Source organism: Dasypus novemcinctus, chromosome 1 (assembly GCF_030445035.2).
Source record: "Dasypus novemcinctus isolate mDasNov1 chromosome 1, mDasNov1.1.hap2, whole genome shotgun sequence".
NCBI lineage: Eukaryota > Metazoa > Chordata > Mammalia > Cingulata > Dasypodidae > Dasypus > Dasypus novemcinctus.
This window is the reverse complement of record NC_080673.1, coordinates 156,865,512-156,884,230: the sequence shown is the minus strand read 5'-3', so window position 1 is coordinate 156,884,230 and position 18,719 is coordinate 156,865,512. Positions and strand designations below refer to the sequence as shown.

At 37.9% G+C, this 18,719-nt stretch overlaps 1 protein-coding gene across 3 annotated transcripts in view; it reads left to right on the top strand.

Annotated features, from left to right (window-relative positions):
- Nucleotides 1-18,719, top strand: part of SLAIN2 (SLAIN motif family member 2) — an 87,026-nt gene that overhangs the window by 52,066 nt on the left and 16,241 nt on the right. Inside the window, exon 8 of one of the 3 annotated variants that reach the window (XM_058298985.2) lies at nt 1,007-6,945. The exons of the other annotated variants lie outside the window; for them this stretch is intronic. Coding sequence (XP_058154968.1) covers nt 1,007-1,065 — 59 coding nt within the window. The 3' untranslated portion in view covers nt 1,066-6,945. Of the gene's footprint in view, nt 1-1,006; nt 6,946-18,719 lie in introns of those variants that run through there. 3 annotated transcript variants of the gene reach the window in all.

Sequence of the window (18,719 nt, the reverse complement as noted above, 5' to 3'; positions counted from 1 at the left end):
AGTTACAAGTTTTGGTTATCAACTTTACGTTTGGAAGTTTATGAAATGGGAGTTTTGGTAAGAACTGAGCTTTGAAGACATGTGAAGATCAGACACCATATCTGTCCCATGTTAGTTCTTTCTTATATGGACAGCAGGAAAGAAGTATAATTGGAAGAAATATGGTAGGATTGTATAGACCAGCAGTAATAAGAATGAGTAGGACCCTAAGAGAAAATGGAGCAGAATGAACACAGAGACAGTATTTATTCTTTCTGGGACACTTAGGTTCCAAAATAGGTTCAGAGCTCAATAAATAGCAAAGATATACTATTTATCTTTGTGTAATAGATAAAGCACTAAAGGAAATTATGTAAAAAGAGGAAGTTTGTTTGATCTGTTGAAAAAAAGTTTTGGCTAATATGGGTACAAAAGGACTGCAGTAAATATTTTTAGCAAATTCATTAATGTGTTTTGGGAGTGATTTGGTAGATTAAGTATAATTTAGGGAAAATTTTAGATAAATAGAACCTGCAGGGAAAAGTGTAGTCATATAGAAAAGTAAAATATGTGAATGTTAGTGTTTTTTATGTCAGAAGTTGACTGCAGACCTCCAATACAGGTGACTTGCAGTACCACTGTCAAAAATGATAAACTGGATAGATTATGTTCTTTTGATGGAAAAGGAAATGAATTATTAAGGGTCGTTATAAGAAGGGTCCTTAGAGGAATTATTCAGGGACCTTAGGCTTCTCTTTTGAGACTTCTGGGTATTTTTGAGTATTTCCATGGCTGGAAGTGGAAAGCAGGTGACAGAAGATAAGCTTGAATGGATTGTGTCATCTGAAATAGGCCAAGGAATTGCTATACCAAATGATAGAGGTTAAGTTTATATGAATTTCGTTTGTTGCATACCTCTCTAAGTTGCTTCATGATTTTTGGAATCAGGTGGGTTTGAATAATTTAAAACCTTAAGGATTTTATATTGTTCTGTTTAAATTAAGTTTTGTGTTTTTTTTGCCTGTAGAGAATAGAGAATACATTATTTTTGTGACTCTCAACCACCAAACTGCCTGCCCTCCATGATAAGAAGACAGGAAAACCCAGCCTCAGAACTGTTAGTGAACTGGAAGTTCTAACACCTAGCTGTCTAGTTGACTTAGTAAAGAAAAAGAAGTTTGTCTGTGTGTTTGGTTTTGTTGTTATTTTGTTATGTTTCATTTGTTTAATTTCTTATTTAACTTAATCCAGATTCTCATATTTCTGATTGGTTGTATGGCTTGGAGATGAAAATTGCACACCCCTTATCAGTAAGTTCTGAATGAATTAAGAATTGGCCACAGGTATAAGATAGGAATTTAAAAATCTCAAATTAATTACTGCTAAAGCTGAATTGGAGAATACCAACTTTGGAATTCTCTGTTCTTGTAAGGATGTGAGGCAGACAGGAGACAGGCCACGTGCTCAAAGATAACTGTTGGTACTATCCAATAGAGAAACATGATCCAGTAGATGACAAACTCACATAAATCAGTTCTCCCATCCTAGGGAAAGCCTGTAAGACTTTCTAGAAAGCTGAGATACCTATTTTAAGGGTCATGAAAAGAGGGAAAAGATGATTCCCTTAACTACTGGAAATCTAGTCACTTTGATTTTAATTGTCTTTAGCAGGAGTTAGAGTTTGAAGAGGGGAAGGGAAGTAAGATCTATGCTACTTGGCACAAAGAGACCTACCAGAGATATTTGTTGAATGAACAAAATATCATGCCACTAACTCCAGAAAAGCTGGCCACATTCTTTTTTGTGGTTTCATTTGCAAGTTTTTGTGTTTCTTCAGCCTGTCCCTGTCTTTGAGAAAAAGAATCCATTGTGTGTTGATAAGGCTTCATAGATGTCGCTGTTTTAAAAAGAGATATTGTTCATTCCCAGTTGTTGGAAATTCAGAGAAGCTGAGTTAGATACTTCAGTAACTTGGGGAAGAAATGAAGACTAGTTTGAAAAAATGAAGATAGAGATCAGGACATTAAAATATAGAAACAAACTTTTACTTAGAAGAAAATAAGTGTAACCAAAGGGGAGTTAGTGGCAATGATTTTCTAAAAATGTTTTAATTCACTATATTTTGAGATACTTGAGATGAGAACATCATTATTTTTAGGGTATCTTATAGGTTTGAGTTTTACATGCTGACTAATGAAAATAGAGAACCCAGGAATTTTGTCATTACTTTGTATACAAAATTTAAAATTTATTGTGTTCCCCTTTCTTTCTATCAACTAACAAGTATTTACTGACGCTATAACATAAACATTATATCCTTTACTATTTTCTTCTCTGTTCTAGCCTATCTTTACTTTCTCTATTTATAGTTATGTTTAAAGCTAGTCTCTATCAAATACAGAATTTTTATATACAGATTTAAAATGACTGGAGTTGCTTTGCCTCCTATATCCTTGTTATATAAAATTGGGAGAATGAGAGAGGAGAGAGCATGGGGGCTGTACTTGGGACTCCCCCCAGTCACACGTATTTCTGTTTGACCATCTCATGCTATTTTTTAAATAATTTGACTTAAGTTTGATTATGTGTATACTTGGTAAGTCTTTTATGATTTTCCAAGCTGCTTTTGCCATCTTTCGTTAAACCTTAATTGTATTCATCAGTTTCCTTTGCTAAGAAAAGTCCTAGATCAAATTTTTTTTCTTCTCTGAAATTTCTGCCTTCATTTTCCTTTTTGAATGCTGACTGCCTTTTTTTTCTTTGAAGGATATATAATAGCTTTTTAAAAATATATATTTTTATTTTTAAAAGATACATAGATTACACAAAATGTTACATTAAAAATCTATAGGGGATTTCCATATGCCCCACTCCCCACAACCTCCACTTTTCCCACATCAACAACTTCTTTCACTATTGTGGTACATTCATTGCAATTGATGAATATATTTTGGAGCACTGCTACACAGCATTGATTATAGTTTACATTGTAGTTTATACTCTCCCATCCGTTCAGTGGGTTATGGCAGGATATATAATGTCCTGCATCTGTCCCTGCAATATCATTCAGGACAACTCTTAAGTCCCAGAAATACCTCCACATCACACCTCCTTTTCCCTCTCCCTGCCCTCACCAACTCCCATTGTCATTGTCTCTATATCAGTGATATAATTTCTTTATTGCTAGAGTCACAATAATTCTATAGTAGAATACCAGTAAGTCCCCGCTAATCCATATTTTATTCCTCAGTCCTGAGGACCATGGGATGGCAATGCCACTCCACCTCTAAATTGAGAGGAGGCTTCAATCTCACACAGCCTGCAGCTGTAGACTTGCTCAGTTCCTTGGTGTGGTGGGTGTCCATCCTCACCTTCTTAGCTATTCTGAGTGAGTCCAACAAAATGGAGAGTAGGTGTTGCAACTCTGCTGAGGCTCAGGGCCCAGCTGGCACATGGACAGCCCAGAGAATCAAGTCTCCTGGACATACACCCACCAACCCCAGTGCCAACCACAGGTTCAATAAAAGGAACAGAAGAGTCATGTGTAAAGAAGTCATGTCCGTCACTCTCAGGAGCACAAACTCCAAAGTAGGGCCCTCTGGCCAGGTACCAAACTCTAGAGCCATCTGCCATGACCGTAGGACCTGGGTGTCTCTGTAGCTCTCAGGAGCACCACAACCTGGCATAGTATCTACTTTGGCTGTCTATGAGATCCTGCTGCGACATGCATAAGCGCCACCCCTCTAAAGACCTCCTGACTCACTTTGAAGTCTCTTAGCCATATAAACTCATTTGTCTTTACCTTTTTCCCATTTTATTCAAGGTCTTTTTCCAGTTGCATCACCACCTGGTGCTTGGTAGTAATTCTCACGCTGGGAGGAAGGTAATGCATTTATATGCTGAGTTTGGCTTAGAGAGTGGCAACATTTGAGCAACATGGAGGCTCTCAGGAGATAACTCTTAAGCACCTGCAACACTAGGCCAAGTTGAAATTTCAAGTGCAAAAGGCTCATAAGCATAGTCATCAGTATCAAGGGCCCATTGATGGACCATCCTTCACTGTTCATTGCCCCTGCACTTGGGGGATTGTTAGTTATAGCTATAAGGTCTTTAAAGATCATTTAACACCACTTAGCTTTATTATATATTTGTTAAACTTTTTATTTTGAAAGAATTTCAAACTTACAAGACAGTTACAAAAATAATACAAGCCCCATATGGAGAAATCCAACATATTACCACCCCACCCACAGATACCCAGGTCAGTCAGTTTTAACATTTTGCCATCTTTGTCATGTCATTCTATCATCTATCATCCGTTTATCTTAACATTTGAAAACAAGTTGGACACATCATATTATTTGGACACATAATCCATCCATATGCATTTTCTATGAACAAAGATATTCAGTTATGGAGTCACCTTAAGTGCAGTTATTAAGGTCAAGAAATTTAACATTGATAGAAGAATGCTTACATTCTATATTCCAATTTTTTCTTATGTCCCAATAATGTCCTTTTGAACCTCTTCTCCATTCTTAGATACCAGCCAGCATCATATATTGCATTTTTTTAAAAGATTTATTTATTACACACACAAACACACCCATTTCCCATTTGCACTCACTGTTTGTTTTCTGTGTCTGTTCGTTATGTGTTCTCTATGTCTGCTTGTTTTCTTTTAGGAGGTATCAGGAACCAAACCCAGGACCTCCCTTGTGGAAGGGAGGTACGCAGTCACTTGAGCCACATCCACTCCCTGCTTGTTGTATTTCTTGTTGTATCTCCTTGTTGTATCATCTCACTGTGCCAGCCCATCATGTTAGCTCACTGTCTTGCTCATCTTCTTCAGGAGGCACTGGGAACTGAACCCAGGAGCTCCCATTTGTGGGGCTCCCATCTGCTTGAGCCACATTCCACTCCCCTCATGTATTCCATTTAATTGTTATCTCTTTAGTTTCTTCTTATACAACATAGATCTTTTCATTCCAGTCTCTTCCAAGCATATTATTCAATGGGGATTAGTCATATTCACAGTGTTGCAGTACCCTCTCTACCATTCATTATTAGAACTTTCTCTTCACCCCAGACAGAAACCCTACACTCATTTTGCTCTAACTCCTTGTTGCTCCTTTCCCAGAGGTGGGCTTTCTGTCTCTATGAGTTTGTGTATTTTCTGAAATTTTTTTTTTGGTTACTGTAAATTTAATGTCCTGAATCTATAACAATCTCATTTGCTATTGTACCAAGTTAGCTTCTATAGTATATACACATTATGTTCCTATAGCCCTCTATCCTTCCTTATGTAGTTCTTGTCACAAATTATATGTTTATACATTGGGCCCAAAATCACTGATTTATTGTGACATTTTATGCATTTGCCTTTTAGATTCTATAGGAAGTAAAGTGTTTTACAAACCAAAAATATCGTAGTACTGGCATTTATATTTATGCATGTCATTTTCTTTACCAGAGGTTTTTATTTCTTCATGTGACTTCAGTTAATTGTCTAGTATCCTTTCCTTTCAACTTGCAGAACTCCCTTTAGCATTTCTTATACGGCTTGTCTCATGGTAACTAAGTCCCTTAGCTTTTATTTATCTAGGAATATCTTAATCCCTCCCTCATCTTTAAAAGACAGTTTACCAGATAAAGAATTCCTAGTTGGCTTTTTTTTCCCTGTTTTTAGAACTTTAAATATATGCTTCTTGCCTCCATGGTTTCTGATAAGAAGTTGGCACTTGATCTTATTGAGGATCCCTTTGAGTGTGACATCTAGCTTCTCTCGCAGCTTTCAGAAGTTTCTCTTTACCTTTGGCATTCTATAGTTTGATTATAGCATATACCACCAAAGTATTGAAACTATAACTTTGCCTTTCTGGTGTACATCTTTGAGACTCTTTCTCTTAAATAGTTTTCCTCCATCTTTTCTCCCTTTTACCTTCCTCCCTGTCTTTCCTTCCTTTCCTTTTTGTGATGTTAGCAGCCATTGATGCTTAATGCCTAGATCATTAATTCATTAAGTGTTGCAGAATTAGATATCCTAATTCTGACAGTCCTTTTTAGAAATTATTCACGTAAAGAGAAACCTTCTCATTAATTATTTGATCACCCATTGGTAGAATTTCTTTAGGGAATCCAAAATTATTCCTTGTTCTCTCTCATTTAAAAAAAAAAAAAATTGGCAACCTAGTCCCCTTCAAAGATAGCCAGTTGTCCTTTTTTAAAAATATATCAGTATGAGTGTGTAAATTTAAACATATTTTATGTGTTTTGATCCATTCTAGGTATTTTCCCAACTTTGTTGGAAACCTCTTCAGGTTGGCTTCCAAATCCTTTTGATAAAATCCTCATAGTCTGTGATAACTTCATTGCTAACTGCTATGACAGGATGGGCTTGTCTTGTACATTTCTTGTCCCAGATCTGAAGTAAGGTGTTTCTTTAATAAGTCCTCCTTACTTTTGGTAGAAAATGGTATTTCAAGACCAATATGTGGATGTTCAGCTATACTTATTGTTAGTGGGTTGGTCATTGTTTCTAGGCCTTTTTGGTTATTAGAGCTAGGAAATTGTATGTTTTTGTTTAAAGCCATTTTTTATTTTTTATTTTTATTAAGATTAAATGCCTCATGATTTCATGCTTATACCTCCTATTCAAATTCAGGGCATTAGGTTAATTATGTATCCTCCTCTAATTTACATCTTTATCTCTATTATTCCACTCTGAAATCCCTTTTCTCAGCAAAATACAGAATTAAAATGTAATAAATAATTTGTTTTACCCTTTATTATACATAATATATTCTCAGGTAACAGCATAATATACACAATATGATTACTGGAAACAATTTTAAAACTTTATTTTGCATATGTTCTCTCTCTCTCACTTTTTTTCTTTACAGTTACACAATACTTCTACATTTTCGAGTTATATAGCTGTTCCATACTATGCTCTCCTGTAAATGTCTCATTTAGCCTTATCTCTATATTAAATATATACTGAATGTTTACTGCCAGTCTGTATGTCATTATCTCACTGATCATTTGTGTTATCTGAAGCTCACTCTGTAATAGATTGATCAGGAAGGCATAATGGGAGCAATATTCATTCTCTCAGTATTTGCATGTTGTTGACAACTTGTCTGCCTTTTTTTTTTTTTTTGCAAGGGAGTAAAGACTTTATTAAGAAACAACAAAAGAGTTAAGTACAAATCTAAGACATGGACTGTAGGCTGTGCTGTAGGGTGAGGCATGCCTGTGGGATGCCAAGGTAGGCCTTTTAAGGATGTTCCTTTTTTTTTTTTGATTGGTAAGTTTTTTAAATAAAATATTTGTAAACAAGTTTTTAAACATTTGCTAAGTTCAGTGACTCCTATGGGCCACCAACAAATTGCTAAGTCCAAATGTATTACATGATTCTAGAGAGTGCTTTTCTCATACTAAGTTTGAAGAATATGCCTGATTATAAGGAAAAGCAAACTCTTGAAATCATGAAATAATAAAGTTGTTTCCATTTACTTCATATAGAGAATAAAATATCTAAAACATCTAGCTGGAGAGCAGATGAAGCTCAGTGGTTGAGCGCCTACCTCCCATGTACAAGGTCCCAGGTTTGATCCCTGGTACCTCCTAAAAACAAAACAAGCAAAAAACCCAACCCCCATTAGAGAGCGGATGTAGCTCAGTGGTTGAGCACCTGCATCCCATGTGTAGGGTCCTGGGTTCAATCCCCTGTACCTCCTAAAATAAAATAAAATAAAACATTTCACAACCCTCAGTCAAAAGGAGGGCAAAAAAGTTTTTGAGAAACCAGAAGTAATTCATCCCAATTCAAACTTGAAAATGGTCAGTGTTTTGAACCAAAATGTGGTTTTGAGTTAAAGCTTCATTTTTAAAAACTGACATGTGTATGGTAGTGTGGTCTATTAAACAGAAGATTCGTTCCCAGTTAGAGACACCTTCCCTAATTCATCAACTTGGTGCTTACCAACCAGAGGAGGGGAAAGAGGAAATGCCTCTTTCTCTCCTTCCTTCCTTCCTGAGAATTACTGTGTTGAAAGAAAGGTAATTTAAGGAGGAGCATGTAGTATGTGAGACCAGTGGGGAGAACAAAAAAAAAAGGGATGGCAACCAAGAAACTCATAAAGCTGGGGCCTATCTAGGATGTGCCTGGCAATAAAACACTAGTATGCCTGCAAGAGGCTTGGAGAGGCAGGGGGTGCCAGGCTTAGCAGGGCTTTTGGTGAGGAAGGCAGATCAGTTGGAATGTTGGTATTGTGCAGGCCCCATGACCAGCCAATTGAGATGGAGCTCAAGCCATCCTCAAGCCTCAGTGAAAGAACCAGGGGCCAGTCCAGGAAGACTAGGCACTCGGCCCACATGCTAGGGTGGGAGGGCCTGCTCCAAACACTTGATGGGGCCCACGGGCAGTGAGCACAATGGCTGACATTAGCTGCTGATGGCAGGGGGGGAGCCCATCTGTTGGGAGGCACCAGTACCTATAGATATAAGACAGGAGAGGCAGGTGGCAGCCTAGAGGTAATCCAGAGAGAATAATTCAGTGAGAATTGTCTAACTACATTCTTAAGAAACAAAAGCAACTCTTTTAATAAGGTAACTATTTTAGAATTGAAATTGCATTCGCTGAACTAATTTACTTTCACCCAATTTTCCTCATCTCTCAAGCTATTTATTTTTTGTCTTTCAACTGTACTTTTTTTTCTGTTTCATGATTTTTGTTTTTATTTTTTAATGTTACATTAAAAAAAATGAGGTCTCCATATACCCCCCATCCCCCTCACTCCACTCCTCTCATAACAACAACCTCCTCCATCATCATGAGACATTCATTGCACTTGGTGAATACATCTCTGAGCACTGCTGTACCACATGGTCAATCGTCCACATTATAGTTTACACTCTCCCCCAGTCCACCCAGTGGGCCATGGTAGGACATACAACGTCCAGTAACTGTCCCTGCAGTACCACCCAGGACAACTTCAAGTCCTGAAAATGCCCCCGCATCACATCTCTTCTTCCCACTCCCCACCCTCAGCAGCTACCATGGCCCCTTTTTCCATTTCAGTGCTACATTTACTTCCATTACTGATCAATAATTCCAGAATAGAATATCAGTAAGTCCACTCTAATCCATTCTCTGTTCCTCCATTCTGTGGACCCTGGGGTGATTATGTCCGCTCCACCTCTATCGAGCGGGTGCTTATATTCCACTTGGATGATGGATGCAATTCTCCTGTTTCCAGTTGTAGGCACTCTTGGCTCCCTGGTGTGGTGGTTGACCTTCTTCATCTCCCTGTTAGCTGGCTGGGGTGTCCAATAAACCAGAGGGTAGGAGTTGCAAGTCTTTTGAGGCTCAGGGCCTGGCTGTCACATGGACAGTTTAGAGATTCAGGTCCCCTGAGTATACAGTAAACCCCAGCGCCAACCACAGGTCCACGAAAAGTGACAGGAGAGGCTTGTGAACAAAGATCACATCTGAGTCCAACTCCATCACACTCAGGAACACAAACTCCAAAGTAGAGCCAACTGACGTGGCACTGAAGTCCATCTGCCATGACCATAGAACCTGTGGGTCTCTGTAGCCCTCAGAAGAACCAGTGCCGGAGGTTGTATCTACTTTAGCTGTCTTTGGGACTCTACTGAGGTGTGCATAAGGGCAGCCCCTCTGATGACCTCCTGGCTCTTTTTTGGAGACTCATAACCATATAAACTCATTTGTCCTTTCCATTTCCCTCTTTTATTCAAGGTCAAAAAGCATTTTTAACTCCCAATATTATATGTAGACTGAGATATTCTGCTGGTCTGAGTTGACCCTTTTATTCAAGGTTGTTCTCCAGCCACATCATCAGCTGGTACTTGGTAGTAATCCCTCAGTGCCAGGGAGGCTCATCCCCAGGAGTCATGTCCCATGCTGGGGGGAAAGCAATGCGTTTACATGCTGAGTTTGGCTTCGAGACTGGCCACGTTTGAGCAACATGGAGGCTCTCAGGAGGTAACTCTTAGGCCCCCTGCAGCTCTAGACCTAGTTCTTATTTCAGGCACACAGGCTCACAAACATAGTCATTAGCATCAAGGTCTCATTGTTGGACCATCCTTCCTTATCGGTGTTAGCCATTGCACTTGGGGGATGTTGCTGTTCCATTAGGAAATGCAGCAGATCTTCCCCGTCCAGGAACTCAGCACTCCCCCAGCCGTCATTCCCAACTGTAACCACTATGAAAATATCCAAACATTTTTATGCACCTGCACATATGCCCTGGAGAACTCCCTCCCAACCATGTGCCCCCCACCAATAACACCCCACACCAGTATTCCTCCCCCGCCACCTTCGAACCCCTCTGTGATCCAAAACCTCCCTGAAAATGAAGCCCAATATATTACCAGGTTCCATTCATAGTAAAATGGAATATAGTGATGGGTTTAAAGGTTAGATATAGGGAAGCGGACTTGGCCCAGTGGTTAGGACGTCCATCTACCATATGGGAGGTCCACGGTTCAAACCCCGGGCCTCCTTGACCTGTGTGGAGCTGGCCCATGCGCAGTGCTGATGCACGCAAGGAGTGCGGTGCCACGCCACGCAGGGGTGTCCCTGCACAGGCAAGCCCCATGCGCAAGGAGTTTGCCCCGTAAGGAGAGCCGTCCAGCGCGAAAGAAAGTGCAGCCTGCCCGGGAATGGGGCCACACACACGGAGAGCTGACACAACAAGATGACGCAACTAAAAGAAACGCAGATTCCCGTGCCGCTGACAACAACAGAAGCGGAAAAAGAACACGCAGCAAATAGACACACAGAACAGACAACTAGGGCGGGGGAGGGGGTTGGGGAGAAGGGGAGAGAAATAAATAAATCTTTAATTAAAAAAAAAAGGTTAGATATAGAATATATACTAATTTAGAAAAATTACAGTAAAAATAAATAGGGATATCAAAAATTTTTTAAAAAGTTTGTTTGTGATGTTTTGCCTTCCATCACTGCAATAAGTTTTGCCCTGTGTGTACATTGGCAAGGCAACTTCTTCCATCTCTTCCTCAGTGTCTACATCCTTTCTTTTTTTTTCTAATTACTTGAGCTTGTCTTCACAAAAGTTTTAGACCACAGTAGTTCATCTATACAGTATACAGTACTCCCACATATTCAACATCAGACACTTTGTCCTTTGCCCAGTAATAATCTTTTTACATGTTCGTACTATATTTACTGCAACTGATGTACAGATATTGAGACAATAGCTTTCAAACAAGGTTACACTTGGTTTTACATTGTGGTTTATATTTTAGACTATACAATTTTCTAAATTTTTAGTTATATTTTACATTATGATTTACATTTTAGCCTATAGGCCTGTATACATTTTTGGTGTAATTTAACATATCCTATATCCATCCTTGCATAATCTCGTGGAACACTTTCATTGCTGCAGTTACACTGATTCCACCTATTCAATACCTCTTTCCCCCTCCCCTTAAGGACTTTTCCTCCTTCCCTTTCCTAGTGTTGGGGAAGAGCCCCAGCTGTTGACTGTTTTGATTGATTACTCCATTTGTTTGCTCTCAGGGGGCCAATGGTGAGGCCTTTTTTCTGGAGGTATCTGGGGCTTCCCCTTGACCCAAAAAAGAGTTCTAAATGGGACCTCATGGCCAGAGTCTAGGTGGGGTCTTTCCAGCTTTGTTCTTAGGAGCAGGTTGTTTCTGGGCAGAGTCTCACAGCCATGTTCTCTACGGGGTGCCAGCTGTGACAGGGTATTTTCCCTTTTCTCTCTACTAACCTGCCTCAGCTACCCCCCTCAGGGAGTTTACATCCTTATTCTTAAGGGGGAAGCTGAATGGCAATGGTCATTCTTCTGTAGCTGCTCCTGCTGGTTAGGAGGAGTAGCCCTGCCTGACAGAGTGTAAAACCCTTTCACTTGTCTATTGAGGTTGAGGGAAGATGGGTCCAGCAGCGTAGTTAGAACTGGATGAAATCCCCACATGACTAATATTTTGTTCTGGAAGGTGTTGATTTTGGAAGAAATAAACTTAGAATTTTAAGATACATGGTCCTACCAAACGGATAAAGAAGGTGGTGGTCAACGGGCCCAAAAAAAGGGACCAGCCATGGCATACTGGGCCACGAGAAAAGCCAGGTGCCTTTAGAGGCTGCTTCTGCCCAAAGTTAATGGGAAACAGCATCTTTCCTTGAGTTCTTTTATGCTGTTAGTTCACTCTAGGTAGATATTGTGGTAGACCTGCTGGGTTTGGTATGAACTGCCAACCCAGGTTCCCACAGTAGTGGTTACACGTAGGACAGCTAGGATAAGTGTGAGAGAGATATTACCCTAGACACAAACACAGAATAGGCAACAAGATAAGCATATGGCAAGCAAAATAAAAATAGTGCTTAAGAGAGCCATTCCTTTATCTTATAGGTATGTTCATTAACTACTTAGAAAATGAATTGTTTACCAAGACTTTTAGCATATTCAGTGTATCCCTCTGCATATGATCTAGAATATGAGATATCATTTTCATCAGGTATATAGGTATAGTACTTAATACTAATCAATGCACAAGTTCCTCTTTGATCTGCAGTTAAAAGACAGAAGTTCCAGGTTTGCAATATTATGCATGTTGTTTTTCCCAGAGCCAGTCTGGAGGTAATGTCCATTGTAAACCTGGCCGTATCAAGCCATCACTGGCTACTGCAGGAGTCCAAAACTGTACCGTACTCTCCATCCACTTCAGGAGCATGTCCAGATGTGATAGATACCTTTATTGATCTGGCCAATAAACCAAATGGAGAGGTACCTTGCAGCGCATTTGGGCCTGATTTGAATGCACAAGAGAGTTTGACAGTACTGAGGTCTATCTCTTAATTTTTATATACTTTCTAAGTACTTCCAGTGCAGTGCATAACATATTAAATCAACTTAACTATTTAGTGCTTTACTTTTTATTTGTACACATTTTTTTACCATGATTACGTTAATTAATAGGTATTTTTACTTTAGCAGTACATGAAAACCTATTTTTTTCATTATTTTATAAAACCCTAAGATTGCCAATAGAATCAAGATTATCTTCCCTTACCACACCTTAACATGCAAATTGAGGTGGCCTCAACAGGTTTCTCTGTTATAAAGCTACTTTTTGTTATCTTCAGTCAATTTAGGCTTCTGATTAATAATGGCTTCCTGGACTTAGCCATTTAAATACTTCAGTTTATTGTCTGCTGTTTTTATAATTGAAAGTCATTGGCTATCATATAAAATATTTGTGTCACATTTTCTTTCCTTGAGTATCTTAAGTATGTTACTCCATTTTATTCTAGAATAAGGAATTATTTGTTAAAGTCATTCAGTCCTTTTACCTGGATATCCAAGGGATGTTTTCTTTTTCTTTAAAGTCCAATAATTTAAATTTCTGACAAGATTTTTTGAATTATGATTTTTATTATCCTGTCCTCTTGTTTGGTGCTTTTCTTTATGGGGACTTCTGTTGTACACAGGTTGAATGTTCTTTGCCTGTGTTCTATATGTGTTACCTTCTCTTGAATCCTCTTTATCTCTTTCTTCATTTCTTCTAATTCTTTAAAAATTTGTCTTTTTATTGCCTGTTTCTCTTACAGCATTATCTATTGTGTACATTGTCTCTGTGTTCCTTCTATCTTAGATTTCATTTTGAAATAATTCATGTCTCATTTTTTTTTAAAGTTCAATTACCTCATTTCTGGTTGTTTCCTATATCTTGTATCATTTTCTTAAATATTTTTAGAAATGAGATATTAAATTATAATTTTCTTCTTTATGTGTGTGTGTGCCTGATGGAGTGATGTCTGACAGTTTTATTCTCCTTATTCTCCTTTTTCCCTCTAGTACATTTATGTGGAATTTGTCCTCAATTCTTTTGTGTTGCTCCCCTTTCCATGAGATTGAGTTTTATGGATTTTTAGAAATGAAACTTAAGATAGTTTTTAAATTTAAAAAAATTTCTTTTAAGTAAATCCTGGGTTCAGTCCCTGGCACTGATAAGTATAAATTTCTACCCTCAAATAAATACCTTTTACAAAAGCCAACAGGTTTCTGGTATTTTGCATCAGCACCCCTTTGGCTGACTAATACAAGGAGGCACTGGGAACCAAACCTAGGACCTCCCATGTGGTAGGTGGACACCCAACTACTTGAGCCACATCTGTCCCCCCATTCTTTCAGCATTTTTGAGAGATTTTGGTGTTTGTTCAGTATGTTCACAATCTGGTCGTCTTCATTGGTGTTTTCTGGATTTTTATCCACTTCCTTTGGTTGGGCCATCATTTCCTCTTTCTTTGTTTTATACTCTTTCGTACATTTTAGTATTTTAAATGCAGACTCTGAGGTTTATTCCCAGAGATGTCTGTTTCTTAATTTTGTAACCAGCTGGTGATAAGACAGATTTTTTGAGCTCCAGCCCTCCCATCAGGAAGGTCCACCCAAGGCATATGCAAAATGCAGGAGACTCCCTAACTTTTCTGGGACTGTGTGCTGTTCTGGTCTTTTGCTTGTTAGTTGTTTTGGAGTTCCCTTGTTTACAGAAGTTTGAATGCTCCCTCTGTTCCCCAGGAAACTGACCACCCTCTCCAAGGTGTTTAAAGCAGGCAACTCTTTGCCCCAGGCTGTCTACCTTTTTAGTTTCTTACACTTACTTTGCTGTCTCAGTTAATTTTCATCTAACTGTCCCCCTCAGCCCTGAGAAAGCATAGTGTCACCTCAGCCAACTTTGTGGAGGATTGCAACTATGGACAACCTCAGAGTTGGGCTCTCAGCAATCCCAAGTCACTAATCAAAAGCCATTGTCAGTGTTCGGCTGTACCCACTGTGGTCTTGGGGAAGAAGATTCTTAGGTCCCTTTGTGTCACCAGTAGCTAGCTGGGAGCTGGACCTCATGGCCTGCCACGAGAGTGGGGGTGTGACACCCATAAATTCGTAAAGAGCGCATTTACTGATCTTTACCATAATTTACCAGCCTCTTCCCCGGATTATGTACAATATTCTGCTGACCTCTGGAGTTTCAAAATAGTTGTTTCAGAAAATTCCTGCCTGTTTAAGAGTTGTTCTGGTGGTAGGACCTGGAGCTTCCTACTCTGCCATCTTCCTACAATCTTCCTCTAGTTTTGACTATAATGAAGAAAGCTGCTATAAACACTGATACAAAGGTTTCACATGAATGTAAGTTTTCATTTCTCTGGGATAAATGCCCAAGAGTACAATTGCTAAGTCATATGGTATTTGTATATTTAGTTTTTTAAAAAACTGCCACACTGTTTTCCCACCAGCAATGTATGAGTGATCCAGTTTCTCTGCATCCTCCCTAGCATTTGGTGTTGCCACTCTGTTTTATTTTGGCCATTCTGTCAGATATATAGTGATAATTCATTGTGATTTTAATTTGCATTTCTTTAGAACGGGTCAATGAGCTTGAATTGAAATTCAAAAAACATTCTTGTGGGGACTGTGGGTGTGTGATATATTTATTAAATAATACACAATATAGTATAGACTTAGTAAGGGGTCTGTGGTTTTCACCTGACTGGCAAAGGGGTCTGTGGAACAAAAAAGGTTAAGAATCTTTGCTCTAGAACATATTTTCCTGTGCTTATTTATGATATGTATATGTTTTTGGTGAAATTTTTCCCATCATTTGCCCATTTTATAATTCAGTTGTTTGTTTTCTTGCTGTTCAAGTGTTGCAATTGTTGTTTTTAAAACTGTTCATGTACTTCAGCACCATTTGTTGAAAAGGCTGTCATTTTTCCATTAAATAGCTTTTCAACGTTTGTCAAAAAATGTTGGCATATTTGTGTAGGTCTTTTTCTGCATTCTCAGGTCTTTTCCAATGATCTTATACCATGTGATCGTGATTACTGTTTCTCTAAAATATGTCTTGAAATCAAGTACATTGATTTCTTCCACTTTATTGCTTTTCAAATTTGTTTTAGTTGTTCTTTTTCCTTTACCTTTCTTTATACATTTTAGAATAATTTTGTCTGTCTTCAAAAAAAAATCTTGCTAGTATTTTGATAGGAATCCATTAAACCTGTATATCAGTTTGGTAAGAATTTATATTTTCTTCCAATCCATAAACACAGTATGTCTTTCTGTTTATTTAGATCTTTGATTTCTTTTATCAGCATTTTATAGTTTCCAGCTTACAAGTGCTATATATATTTTATTACATTTATACCTAAGGATTTCATATTCTTCAGCAATGTAAATGTATTTTTAATTTTGGCATCTAAAACATGCATTGCTGCTGTCGAAATATGGGAGTGTTTTTGTTTTTTTTTATGTTTACCTCTACTAGGTGACCTTCTGAACTCTCATGTTGGAGTTTGTGTGTGTAAATTCCTCTGGATTTTCTACATAGACAATAATGGAGAAAATTTCTTTAAAATCTATATGCCTTTTATTTCCTTTTCTTTTTTACTGCATTTGCTAGGACTCCCAGCAGTATGTTGAATAAAAGTGGTGAGAATGTATATCTTTGCATTGTTCCCATTGTAAGGGGAGAAGTATTCAGTCTTTCATCAGATAAAACATTAGCTGCAAGTTTTGGTTTGTTTTTTAATCTTGATTTTTTAATTATGTTATAGTTTTTTTTAATTATGTTATCATTATAAATTTGGTTTTTTTTTTGTAGATGCTCTTTATCAAGTTGTGGAAGTCCCCCCTTTTCCTATTTTCTGGGAATTTTTATCATGAATGAGTGTTGAATTTTATCAACTAACCTTTTCTAGGTCTGTTGATATAATCGTGTGATTTTTCTTCTTTAGCCTATTACTGTAGTGGATTACATTGTTTGACTTTCAAATATTGAACCAGCCTTGCTTGCATCCTGGAATAAACTCCACTTGCTCATGGTATATAATTCCTTTTATATATTGTTGAGTTTTATTTGCTAATGTTTTGTTAAGGATTTTTACATTTATATTATTACAAGGTTATATACAGAGTTTTCTTTTGGGGTAATTTTTCTGGTTTTTCTATCAGAAATAGTATAACTTCATAAAATGAATTGAGATGTGTTCCTTCCACTTATGTTTTCTGGTAGAGATTATGCAGAATTGTTGTTAAGAAGAATGTTGAAATTTTGGTAGAATTCTCCAGTAAAACCATCTGTACTGGGAAAGTTCTTTTTGGGAGTTTTAGAATTATAGATTAAATTTTCTTAACAGTGAAATGATTTTTCACTTTATTTCATATCAGATGAGTTTTAGTAGTTCTTTTTGCTAGAATTGATCCATTTCATCTAAGTTGTCAAATTTATATGTGTGGAATTGTCCATTATATTCCATTATTATCCTTTTTTAAAAAAAAAAAGATTTATTCTCTCCTCTTCCCCCCACCACACCCAATCTGCTGTTTTGTTTTCTGTGTCCGCTTGCGTTCTTAGTGGCACTGGGAATCTGTGTCTCTTTTTGTTGCATCATCTGTCTGTGTCAGCTCTCCATGGGTGCGGCACCACTCCTAGGTAGGCTGCACTTTTCTCACTCAGGGCAGCTCTCCTTGTGGGGCGTACTCTTTACATGTGGGGCTCCTCTACGTGAGGGATACCCCTGCGTGGCATGGCATTCCTTGCACGTGGCAGCACTGGGCATGGGCTAGCTCACCGCACAGGTCAGGAGGCCCTGGGTTCGAACCTTGGACCTCCTATATTGTAGGCGGACACTCTATCAGTTGAGCCACATCTATTTTCCCCATTGTTATCCTTTTGATATCTATAAGGTCTGCAGTTATATCCCAGTTCATTTCTTACATTGATTTTTTTTTCTCTTTTTTACTTTATCAGGTTTGTCAATTTTATTATCTATCTTTAAGAACCAGCTCTTTTTTCATTGACATGTCTTTATTTTTCTTCTGTTACAAGAGGGAAAGCCTATTGTATTTGCCCATATTTTTGCTTACTCTTTCTTCCTTTCTGATGTTCCAAGTTTTGCTATTTTATAGTTTTCTTTCTGTTTAGAGACTTTCTTTAATCATTCTTCAGGTGAAGGTCTGTTGGCCACACATTCTCTTGGTTTTCTCTCATGTGAAAATGTTTTGATTTCTCCTTAATACTTGAAAGCTATTTTTGCTGGGTATAAGATTCTGGGTTGACAGTTCTTATCTTTTAGAACTTGAAAAATAAGGTATCACTTCTAGCCATGATGCTTTATGATGAGAAATACACTGTCATTAGAATTGGCTTTCCCCTGTAGCTAAGCTATTCTTCTTTCACCGATTTCAAGATTTTATTTTTTTGTCTGTAGTTTTCAAAAACTTCACTATGGTGTGTCTTGATATGGATTTCTTTGGATTTATCTTGTTTGGAGTTTGCTTAGTTTTTTGAATCTGTAGGTTTATGCCCTTGCCAAATAAGGGAAGATTTTATACATTATTTTGTAGATTACTTTTTGGACCTTGCTTTTTTTCTCCTTTCCTTCTAGGACTCTAATGACACATGAATGCTAGATCTTTTGTTATAGTCCCACAGATCCCTGAACCTCTTATTTTTTTTTCAGTCTCTTTTTCAGTTTGAACTGTTTCTTTCATTACATCTTCCAATTCACTGATTATTTTCTCTGTCTTCTCTGTTCTGTCCACTCTTTTGAGCCTATCCATTGAATTTTTAATTTTGGTTATTGTAGTTTCCAGTTCTGGAATTTCTATTTGATTCTTCTTTATATCTTATGTTTCTTTGCTGAGACTTTCCATTTCTTTGCTAAGACT